Source organism: Amphiura filiformis, chromosome 15 (assembly GCF_039555335.1).
Source record: "Amphiura filiformis chromosome 15, Afil_fr2py, whole genome shotgun sequence".
NCBI lineage: Eukaryota > Metazoa > Echinodermata > Ophiuroidea > Amphilepidida > Amphiuridae > Amphiura > Amphiura filiformis.
This window is the reverse complement of record NC_092642.1, coordinates 58,165,739-58,177,832: the sequence shown is the minus strand read 5'-3', so window position 1 is coordinate 58,177,832 and position 12,094 is coordinate 58,165,739. Positions and strand designations below refer to the sequence as shown.

The following is a 12,094-nucleotide window of genomic DNA, read 5'->3' as shown; positions in this document are numbered from 1 at the left end:
CCTCTGTCCTGAAAACCTTGCTACGCCACTGTGTAGACAAATTAACTTGACATTACATATTATTAGCCAGCAATATTGTTGGGAAACTGTGACAACGTGACTGCCTCACCCCCACCCCCCCGTCATTAATATCATAAATCTCATACCTAAATAACAATACGACCAAATTAATGCGCAGTATGAATCGAGTAACAGGTTTTAATGAAATAAAAATGTTTAAAAGTTTTCAAATGGTGTGCCAAAATGCCCCCACCGCCTGCCAACAAATCTTTGCCCCCTCCTTACATGCCAAAATTGTTGGGATCCCAATTTGCAAAAAAAAACAGTTTTTAGAGCATTTTTTATTTTATTGAAAAGGCGCCCCACAAATGTGTGCCACCCCCCCTGGCTTGCCAACCCCCCCCCCCCTTGGCTTGCCAAATATCGCCCCTCCCCCTGGGTTTCCCCTCCTTCCGGCTGGCCAAAAAATTCTTACCCCCTCCCCCTCGGGCTCATAATTATTGCACAGTCCCTGATGTAAAATTGCTTCCCACAGCTTGTTCCCCAACGGCTGTACACAGTACACATTGACCACAAAGACCACCGCCCGGCGTTACCATAGTTACAACTCGATGCATGGTACCAGGGATGTGAGAGTAGCCTCACATCCCTGATGTAAATAACATACTTGACCCGTTGATGACCTATCATCATGATCATAATTATTGGAGAGCGGTTGGGGGACCATGTGCATGTAACCATGGTAATCAGACGGAACGGCGACAAGACAGGTGTGCGTGTAAACCTGGTGTAAACATAATTTTGATATTGACTTTTAAAATTCAATATCAAAATGTTTATCCGCACGGTGTCGGGAATTATGGGAGGGGGAGCAGCGAGAGGGAGGGGAAACAGATATTGGTATATAAGGGGGCTGGCATTTTCTTCGGAAGAGGGTAGGTCCCAAATAAACTGGGGCTCATAAACTTTTGGAAAAAAAGGGGGGGGGGTCATAAAATTTTTGATGACCAAAATGAATAGGGAGTCACAAGATGACCACAGATAGTGTGTTTTAAGCATGTTAAGGGGTAATGGGGGAAGTTAAGTTGTCAAAATCGGGGGTCGCAATTTTATTGGCGCTGACTTTTTATAAATTTGGACCCCTCCTTCCGAAGAAAATGCCAGCCCCATAGGCGTGCGGTGAAAAATTGTTGGAAAAGTTTCCTCTGTACCCCAATCTCCTCCCTTTTTGTTAGATTCTTGAGCTCTGGGCCCCCAAAATCGGGTTCTGTTGGCAAAAAAATATAGCAAGTCTCAGGCCATCCCCCTCGGAGGGGGCCTCTGCGTCCGTTCTGAAAAACTGGCTACACACCAATGTGTAGTACAACTAGATATTTTAATATTTAAAATATTGGCCAGCATTATTGTTGGGAAACAACGCGCCTGCCTCCCCCCCCCGTAATTAATAGCTACTCCAATAATAATTTGACAAATTAGAGCGCAATGAGTATGAATTCAGTATAAAGCATGGAAAGGCTAGTACTTCCATGGTATAACATGCAGTGGCATAGATTTATTTTTGACATGGGGGGGTGGGGTTGGAAAAAAGTATAGTGAATCAAGCACCTTTTGGCAAGAGAATAAGTTTATGGTACAAATGAAAAATTGTGCCTTATTAAAGCTAAACTGGTGAAAATATGTTGCAAAAGTGGAATAATTTCGCAAAAATTGGCACCAATCGGATCTGATGGGGGGGCACAAGCCCTTTTTGGGCATTTTCCTATGGGATTTTCTAAATTTTGCAATCAATGGGGGGGACACGCGGCCCTTTGACGCGACGCCTCTGGGAGGATGAATGTATGGACCATCCCCATGGCAAAATATTGGGAGGATATATCCCCACCCCGGGATCTACGCCTATGGTGGCATACATTTCTAATGGGGTTGGAAAAAATTCTTGGAAGTAAAGTGAATCCGAAAAATTCTTTGTCCCCCACCCCCTCCCCGCGGCTCATAACTATTGCACAGCCCCTGATAATAGTGATATGAACTCGTTTTCCACACTGTGATTGGTTGTACGTTCAGGGTTGTTTGTAATGTAAACCCATGATATACCAGACATCGACCACAAAGATCACCGCCCGGCGTTACCATGGTTACAACTCCATGCATGGTACACGTAGACGTACCAATGGTATGGACATCGACCACAAAGACCACCGCCCGGCGTTACCATGGTTACAACTCGATACATATGGTAATGTACCGATGATATGGGCTTGTTGGCAATATTCCAGAGAAAATCAGCTGTTGCCATGCCATGGTGCTAAATACTAAATATGTACTGCAAGCGAGGCCTGGTGTACTCGTTCCCGGGGTATATTTCAAAATTTCAAGCCATTTTTGTACCTGAATCAGATAGTGAACTGGGCCCGGAACTGGGATTCCATGGCGGGCCCGCCGCCCCGCCGCGCTGAGCGCTGGCGGGATCTATGTCGTCAAGGTTGTGTTCATTGAATTGAATTTTCTAGTGTGGTCAGCCAGAATATTAGAGATGCGAACTTTTTGGAACAACACCAGCCCGAAGGCGAAAGCCTGCCTTCACCCTGATTTTCACTGATATCTCCGATAGGCTTCGTGTGAGGTTTAATAGCAACAAGAAAGATGATGTTTTGGCTCATGGTAGGCATCGGGCAGGCGAGCTGCAGTGCAGGGCAATGTCCATGGATGGATCGCGCAAAGGATCACTGATCCATAGACTTTCATCATCATCAGTCGACTTTACGGGTCCATTTTTTGGACAGGATATAGCCTAATACCAAAGATAAAACGATGACTTAGCCTACGTTTTAAAATGGAAATACGATGCAACATTCACTCTAGGGTCTTTGAAAAATGGAAAAGATAAATTAATGACCCTATACCATGTGCATGTGTTGTCATGATGAGATGGAGAACAAGCATGACAAGTATCTGACAAGAAAAATGCCGTCATCGGACGATTGTAAAAAAATGTAGTGGGAACATGTGCAAAAAGTACGAAAACACTGCTGAACAAAAATTATGTCTTGAAATGATTTAAAGCAATACACGCAATATAAATCAGGTAAGAAATGTGCAAGATAGGCCTATAAAATTACAAGTCTTGTGATAAATTCTTGCACATGAAGTACGTCTATAATATCAAAATAAATTTACCTTCAACTTGATTCCCTTGATGTTTCAAGTTGAACTTCTTGTTGATTTGTAAAGCGGGTAGACCTACACGATGTGTCGATCGAATACAAATTACTTGTTCAACGTTCAAGGATCGAATCATCATAGGACCTTTTAAGACACTACTTTCATTTAATGTTAGCATTCCTAGAGTGCAACGAGTGGAGATTCAACACGGCGAAAACCCAGGGCGAAAATATATCTAACGAGCTGAAGAATTTGGCTATCTGGCCTGCTAGCATCGGGCCGCTATCTAGGCTCGCTACAGGTCATCAGCTGGCCGGGGTTTCGCGGCTGGCCTCCGTCTATATCACTGGACTGGGTAGTGTCGATGCTTCCACGAGTCCCTGGTTGAGAATGTCTCGATCCCAGTCTCGATGCCTGGGTACACGCAAACTTTAGTATTGAGATGAAAACCACATAATTTTACAAACCGTAAATTACAGCCAAGAAACATTTTCTTTTTTCCCCATAGGCGAAGTTCAAATAACTAATAATTATAGGCCTAGGGTGGGTAAAAATATAGTTTTACTTTTAATAACAGGGGCTTATATAAATGGCTCATCGTGGCGAACAAGTATATTTCTTACTAAAATCATTAGGCCTATATTTGAAAATGATTTCCAACACTATTTATAATTAGGCCTATAGGGATAAACGTAAACTGAAAGCTAGTACAAAGGCCAAGGTGCCGACGCCAACAAGGGAAACTTAAACATAAAAGCAAACTAGTACTTTAGGCAAAATAACGGTCCCAGATAACAGTCACGGATAACGGTCACGGATTATGTACATTATAAATAGCACACCAATTAGCTTCAATTGGGATAATACGAAGTGTCAAGTGGTACTTAAACATGTTGAATCATATTCTGATCAAAATAAATATAATGATTGCACTGCGCTTGTGGAAGAATTTCAGCGCATTTTCAGCGTGGATCACACTCCCGTATATGGTAGTAGTTTATGATCATTTGCATACGGTTACCATAGATGCCGATCGGCACAATTGATATGTAAATTAGTAGCCAGAATCATTGCTCATTATAGCAAGAGCACCGATTGTTGAAAAATACACTGAAAATTTGCTGATAATTTTTTTCAGCGTAGACCTTCTATGAGAAAACGCATTTCAGCGTTGAGGTAGGCTTTTCAGTGTGATTTTCATTGTCAAGATTTCATAGTGTATGCGCTAGAGATTATTTTGGTCTGAGTAATTTAAGTTGCGAGATCATGGCGGGAATTGACGGATTGCACTATTTTTCTTTGGGAAAGTGACCTTTATCATGAATTTTAGAAACGTGATTGGATGATTCCTTTGTCCAGATTGTTTATTGAGTTATCGGGAGTTTCGTCACCATGGGACAACACTTCAAAATATTTAGAGACCAGCGGCGTAGTAATTTAGTTAAATTAATGCTAAATAACCAGGGTTGCCAACAAATTTCAGCTTGAATGGCGGGTCAAATAACCGAAATGTCGCCCAATTTTTCTCTTTACCATTGGTTTATATGGGGCAGGGAAAAGTCGCGAGTCGCCCAATGGGCTACAAAATTGCGGGTTTGGCAACCTTGAATCCATGGTTATTTTCTATGCATGAGGTCAAGGTCGTGATTTTCTACATTCGGACTTTGAATACGCCGGCTGGTGCAGCATGGCTACTTTTGATAAAATAATTATCATGAAAATAGTTTACCAAGATGATTAGGAAGAAAATAATGTTCGAATGATACCATTGACATTTTCACAAGGGCGAGGTGGAAGGAGGTCTAGCTATGTCACTAGTTGCTTGTAAATCTTGATGATGATCCCGGATGACGATCACTGGAATATAATAAAATGCATACCTGCCACACCACACGGCAATCCAGGTACCTGCCAGGGACATGTCCGGCGGGCCGGTCATCGCTGCTAGCGCTGCAGTAGAGCACATGCATCGCAACCTAGCAAATATTCATTCCATAGGCCTACCGGTACCCAGATACCAACCCCAAGCAATGCGTGAATGCAACTCGCTATCTATGACTGAGAGCCCTGAGCCAAAGCATCGGGGAAAAATACTGAATTTTCACCAAATAAAAAGGAGAAAGAACCCTTATAAAGGAAAAGATAAGTGGAGAAATCTTCAATTATATTATTGAAAACAAATTACAATTTAATAGGGCCGGCTACATCAAAGAAAAGTGTAAACATGAAACCATGTCGAAGCTATCGTTATTCGTAGCTTGGTTTACATCAATATTCACAAATATGCTAGATTTTACAGCAGATTAAGAATCAATAATGATGACTTTATGGCTGAATTTGCGGAATGCACCAAGTTTCTTGGAGTAAATTGACGAAAATCACATAGCAATTTACGTGGACGAAAGCAAAATTGTCGCCAAAAAATGATAAATGGTCCGATCTTTCAAAAATAATGGTCGCCGGAAATCCATCAATTTCATAACTTTCACCAAAGCAACCTTTTTCATGTTTCGTATGAACATAGGATAGAGTATATTTTACACAAAACTGTTAAAATAAGGACATTTTGTTGTCTCAAATAGTCGAATCTGAGCATAATAGGAACGTCAAAAAAGAATTTACGTGGACAAAAGCAAAATTGTCGCCAAAAAATGATAAATGGTCCGATCTTTCAAAAATAATGGTCGCCGGAAATCCATCAATTTCATAACTTTCACCAAAGCAACCTTTTTCATGTTTCGTATGAACATAGGATAGAGTATATTTTACACAAAACTGTTAAAATAAGGACATTTTGTTGTCTCAAATAGTCGAATCTGAGCATAATAGGAACGTCAAAAAAGAATATATTTCACCATGTGGAAAATTTTACGTACTTGCTATATCAAGCCTGTATGACAAGCTCAACTGGCTGTGATTGGTTCATTATGCTATTAATAAATATTCATAATGCTATTGGGAGCGCTGAAGTAAATAAATAGAATAAAATAATATTTAAATAGTGATCTTTAGGCCTACTTATGAAAATAAAAACACAATAAATAAAATAAGAAAATGCAAAATTAATGTGATGAAATAATAAACACAAAATAAAAGTGAAACAAATAAATTTGATTGAAATGAATTTGATTGAAATAGATGAAATAAAAAAATTATGAAAAATCCAAATGAAATACCTTGAGGGGGTCCAGGGGTTGGGTTGGGGGGCATAAGCATAGTAATGTCATAAGAATTGTTCACCTGACCTTTTAAAAAAATTGACCCCAAGGTGTTTTTTTAAAATATTTTAAGTAAGTTAAGGGGTCATGACCCCTTGTTTTATCTGTCATCCGAGGTAAAATTACTAAAACTGTTGTATGGGCATGAAACGTGGTCATTTCAGGGTCTTCCGAGGTCACCCGGGTCATGTGAGGTCAAATTTTGGAAGGTCATTTTGTGGGTCATCCGAGGTCACCCAGGGTCATCTGAGGTCAAATGACTAAAAACTGTCGTATGGGCATGAAACTTAGTGGGTACAGTCAACATTTAGAGTCAAATTATTGGAAGGTCATTTCGGGGTCATCTGAGGTCATTTAGGGGTCATCTGAGGTCAAATTACTAAAAACTCGTATGGGCATGAAACTTTGCGAGTACAGTCAACATTTGGAGTCAAATTTTTGGAAATGCATTTCAGGGTCATCAGGTCACCCAGGGTCATCTGAGATCAAATTACTAAAACTGTCGCATTGGCATGAATCTTGGTGGGTACAGTCAACATTTATGGTCAAATTTTTGGAAGGTCCTTTGGGGCCATCTGAGGTCATCTAGGGGTCATCTGAGGTCAAATTACTAAAAACTCGTATGGGCATGAAACTTTGCGAGTACAGTCAACATTTGGAGTCAAATTTTTGGAAATGCATTTCAGGGTCATCAGGTCACCCAGGGGTCATCTGAGATCAAATTACTAAAAACTGTCGCATTGGCATGAATCTTGGTGGGTACAGTCAACATTTATGGTCAAATTTTTGGAAGGTCCTTTGGGGCCATCCGAGGTCACCCAGGGATCATCTGAGGTCAAATTTTTGGAAGGTCATTTTGGGGTCATTCGAGGTCACCTAGGGGTCATCTGAGGTAAAATTAATAAAAACAGTTGCATGAGCAAAAAACTTGCTGGGTACAGTCAACATTTAGAGTCGGGTTTTTGGAAGGTCATTTCAGGGTCATTTAAGGTCACCCAGGGGTCATCTGAGGTCAAATTACTAAACACTGTCATATGGGCATGGAACTACGTGGGTACAGTCAACATTTAGATTTAAGTTTTTGGAAAGTCATTTCATTGTTATCTGAGGTCACCCAGAGGTCATCTGAGGTCAAATTACTAAAAACTATCATATGGGCATGGAACTTGGTGGGTACAGTCAACATTTAAAGTCAAGTTTTTGGAAGGTCATTTCAGGGTCATCCAAAGTCACCCAGGGTCATCTGAGGTCAAATTACTAAAAACTGTCGCTTTGGCATGAAACTTGGTGGGTACAGTCAACAATTATAGTCAAATTTTGGAAGGTCCTTTCGAGCCATCCGAGGTCACTCAGGGATCATCTGCGGTCAAATTTTTGGAAGGTCATTTTGGGGTCATCCGAGGTCACCTAGGGGTCATCTGAGGTCAAATTACTAGAAACTGTCACATGGGCATAAAACTTGGTGGGTACAGTCAACATGTTTTTGGAAGGTCATTTCAGGTCACCCAGGGGTCATCTGAGGTCAAATTACTAAAACTCGTATGGGCATGGAACTTGGTGGGTACAGTCAACATTTAGAGTCAGGTTTTTGGAAGGTCATTTTGAGGTCATTTCAGGTCACCCAGGGGTCACTGAGGTCAAATTACTAAAACTGTCGTATGGGCATGGAACTTGGTGGGTACAGTCAACATTTAGAGTCAAGTTTTTGGAAGGTCATTTCAGGGTTATCTGAGGTCACCCAGGGGTCATATGAGGTCAAATTACTAAAAACTTGTATGGGCATGAAACTTGGTAAGTACAGTCAACTTTGGAGTCAAATTTTTGGAAGGGAATTTCGGAGTCATCCGAGGTCACCCAGGGGTCATCTGAGTTCAAATTTGTCCTAAATTGATTAATGTATGCTCTGCAAATGAGATAGCTACATGTACCAACCAACATGTGACCTGTCACATAATCAAATGATGTCACCTGTTGCGCATTTGACTCCCAAGAAAAATTACTTTCACTGTCCCCAAAAAGCAAAGAGCCACAGCGCCATTGGTGCTCTTGTTAATAAAAGTTACGCCTTTTTGCCTATCATTGGAATTAGAAGAATAAACAACTAGGCCTACAACAAATCTTTGGGCCGAGGCGTAACATAAATGTAGGCCGGGTAAAAAATCGGGTAAAAGTTCACGGTGCTGCTGCCTACCATCCATGTTTTTTTGTGTAGTAAATATTGTTTGGTTAAATAATGTTTCACCACCAAAGAAATATCTCGGTTGGTACTTAAGATTTCTATACGTATTATTTCGAACCCGCAACCTTCCGATTATGAGTCCACCGTGCTCCCTAAGGTAATAAGGTAATAGGCTTCGATGTGAGATTTTTGGGTTATAGTGAAGTAAAACCATATTTTCAAAGACACACTGAAAAAATATAGGGGAGTAAAATTACACTTTTTACATGTTTTACGTGTATTTATTTTCTTGACACACTTAGCTACTGATATCTTGGTGTTTAATTTGTTCTTTATGGAAGTTGTAACACTGTACACCTCGGTGACACGTTCTCATGCATACTTGAAATGACTAATCCAATTTTTGCTCCTACAAATGGATAAGACTATGTAATAGGACAACTTTTCTCTTCTCTTTTAACTTCGTTCATTCATATTAAAAATCTTTGGAAGTTCTGCAAAGTTGATTTTAAATACATCACTTCATTAATTTGTTACGAGAGTTTTATTATTAAAATTACAAAACTACATTGCATGTGTCTGTAGTAATTATTTGTGTTTCTTTTAACCAACCTTTAGCCAACAATTGCCTATCAAGAATTATCCAGTGTATTTTTACTACATGCCCTACTTGTCATTTGACAAACACCAAGTGATTATTATGAATAATTCTAAAAACAATTCGAATAAAATAACTACACCTTTATCATGGCACTTCCTCTTGATTCGCCCTGTTCCTTTTTAAAGGAATTTTTATTTAAGTCAACAGTGTCAAATCAAGTCTGGAAACTTCAAATACGTATCACGATGGTCCTGTAACCCGGTCCTGTAATCACAGAAGTACTGCAAAATTGATTTTCAAATAAGTATCACGATGGTCTACTATCATTATCGGGAATTTTTCATTCATGAAAATGTCTTCAGCTGTTCAGCTGCAAAAGATCCTTGCAAATTGCCACTACAGATGATCAAAACGAAATACAGAGTGTCTTAGTAATCACGTCGACATTAACATGATTAATTCGGAAGTATACCGGAAAGTTTGATATCAATATCACCATGATCTTGCGATCAAGGAGAACAAACCATTTGATTGTCTGCAATAGTTCAGATGATCACTTCGTAATTAATTCCGAAGTAAGTTGATCTTAAAAAGTATTACGATGATTATACGAACATGAAGAAACAAAACCTTTGATTGTCTGGAATTCTTCAGATGATCAAAACGAAATACAGAATGTCTCAGTTTTTCAGATTACATTTTGGTCCAAAACGAAGTGCTCGTAACATCACCACTTTTTTGTACTACTTTCAGGTCCCCATTCGGCTCTAGGTAGGTATAATCATTAAAATCCACCTTTTCGCTGGTGGTTTTAGTCAGCATAACTTTTCCTCCATCTACAAATGTAGAGATGAGTTCCCCCAGAGATGGCACGCCGTCAGGCAATACAGGTGTATACGGGGTACCAATAGTGAATTTCGTCTCCGACATAGTTTTACCGTCTGGGGTCAACATCTTCAGCGTAATGTTCTCACCCTCGTGTATCATTTCGCAAGCCGGTTTGAACGCAGCGAAAGTTGCAACTTTTTCTTCAGGCGTACCCATTTTCTTCAGAAATGCCTCCTTATTTTCACTTCTGTCTTCTTTCCATTTACCAGTTAAGTTAACAGTTGCCATCTTGAAACAATTTGGTGTACTCAGTTTTCACTTCGAGCAATTGTCTTGGAGATTTCACGTGTTTCTTTTTGTTGCACTTCGTAGACTCTAAACTGTATGCCTATATATATAGACTACATCGTATACCTATACCATGTGACGTGATGCAAGTTTACACAGAGAAGTCAATATTTTATCAGTTATATAATATGAGCAGAAAAAGAAACACGACAAACACGCTGACTCATACAAATATATTGTACGATAGTGTACGATTTGCTCACAGCGACGCCTTCATTTTTTATTAATGACCACATTGACATGATTGACCAGATATTGACAGATGACACAGAAGCGCAAATGATGTATATTATCATTGATTATAGCCCTAATGAGTTCTTGTCAGTTACTTAAGTTGAAAATATTACATAAATGCTATACTAGCTGACACTAATTGCCTATTGTGTTTCGTTAGTAACAAATTACCTTTGTTTCTAGATCTAATTAATGTTCGTATTACAACCAAATATTCATATATTTTTTCCAACTCACGAACCTTAACTCGTGTCACCATAGTAACAATGACGTAATATAGGATTTTAAAATTAATGTTTATAAAAATTCCTTCAAATCAAATGGGGTAAAATTTGTACTCATATAGCTTTCAGACTAAAAACAATGTTTGTTTAAAGATGAAAGATACTTTTGTTTATTTCTCTTATATTTGTATCAGGAAAATATTTCAATTATATGATTCATCAGATCAGTTGAACTAGACTTCTCCGTAAGCCCATTGTGCATATATCTCTGGCTATTAAAACTCCAATTTGTATTCAAATATGTGCACAATTGATTATTTGATAGATTTTCACATCTGATCTTTTCAGTCACCATACTCCCTCTGTTTGTTAGTTTCCCAAGTAGTCTATTTACTTGCAGAGGATGATTTAAGGAAGCCCCATCATGCACTGCAAACGTGTAGACAATTGTGCGTGTGTCATTATTACTTGGTCGATTTCAGATCTAAAGTGACGTATGCATGAAGGATAATTCACACCTTCTGTAGGTAACATAAAATGTGAAATCGACCAGCATTGTGAATGCGTTTTTATTGTAAATATATCAGTCCAAATTCAAATTTAACCATGGCCGTCAATGCAGTGTGCCAGCAGTGGTGTCATGTTCACTCACACAGCTGTGCTAACCGCAAGCCAACACAGTGGCGTGGTGGGAAGTGCTTAAATCATCCTCTGATTTACTTGGATCGCGAACATGGTTAACATGACGGTTGTCTATGGATGAGATTGTCGAATTTCTGGCCTACTAAAATTGGCCATGATGTAGTGAATCTTTAAATGGATCTAGCTAGTGATTGGTCGCCCATATCTTGTTATTGTTTAAATCCTCTGGGCACATGCATGCCATTACCATTAACTACATCGGGTACTTTTTCAGTGATTTTAGTATATCGATGGGTAAGTAATCAGTGAAGATCAATTCGCCCAATTCGGCGCATTTTGGCAAAAGTGCACTTAAAAGCACCCAATTTGGGCCAACAAATTGGTAGGGCCTGCAAAAAGTAGGTATAGAGAAAGTCAGCATCCAAACCCCCCCCCGTCTAAAATGTGGATAATGATTCAATCGTAGGCACTGTTATCGTAGGCTTACACACAATTGTCACCTCCTTTTTCTTGACTAAAAACGAAAAAAATTACCGAATAGGGTGCAACTTGCTAGTCTTGAGTCCAGTCCTCGTTTACGGAGTTTAGGGTTAGGGTTTAGGGTTGGGGTAGGGCAGTCTTGTAATAAAACTAGCAGAGTTGCACCCTATTCGGCAAT

General features: G+C 39.6%; 1 protein-coding gene across 1 annotated transcript; it reads right to left on the bottom strand.

Moving 5' to 3' along the window:
- Positions 1-9,853: 9,853 nt before the first annotated feature.
- LOC140171065 (fatty acid-binding protein Fh15-like) lies at positions 9,854-10,276 on the bottom strand. Its single transcript, XM_072194240.1, has one exon. The coding sequence runs from the start codon at positions 10,274-10,276 to the stop codon at positions 9,854-9,856; it is 423 nt and encodes a 140-aa protein (XP_072050341.1).
- Between the last annotated feature and the right edge of the window lie 1,818 nt (positions 10,277-12,094).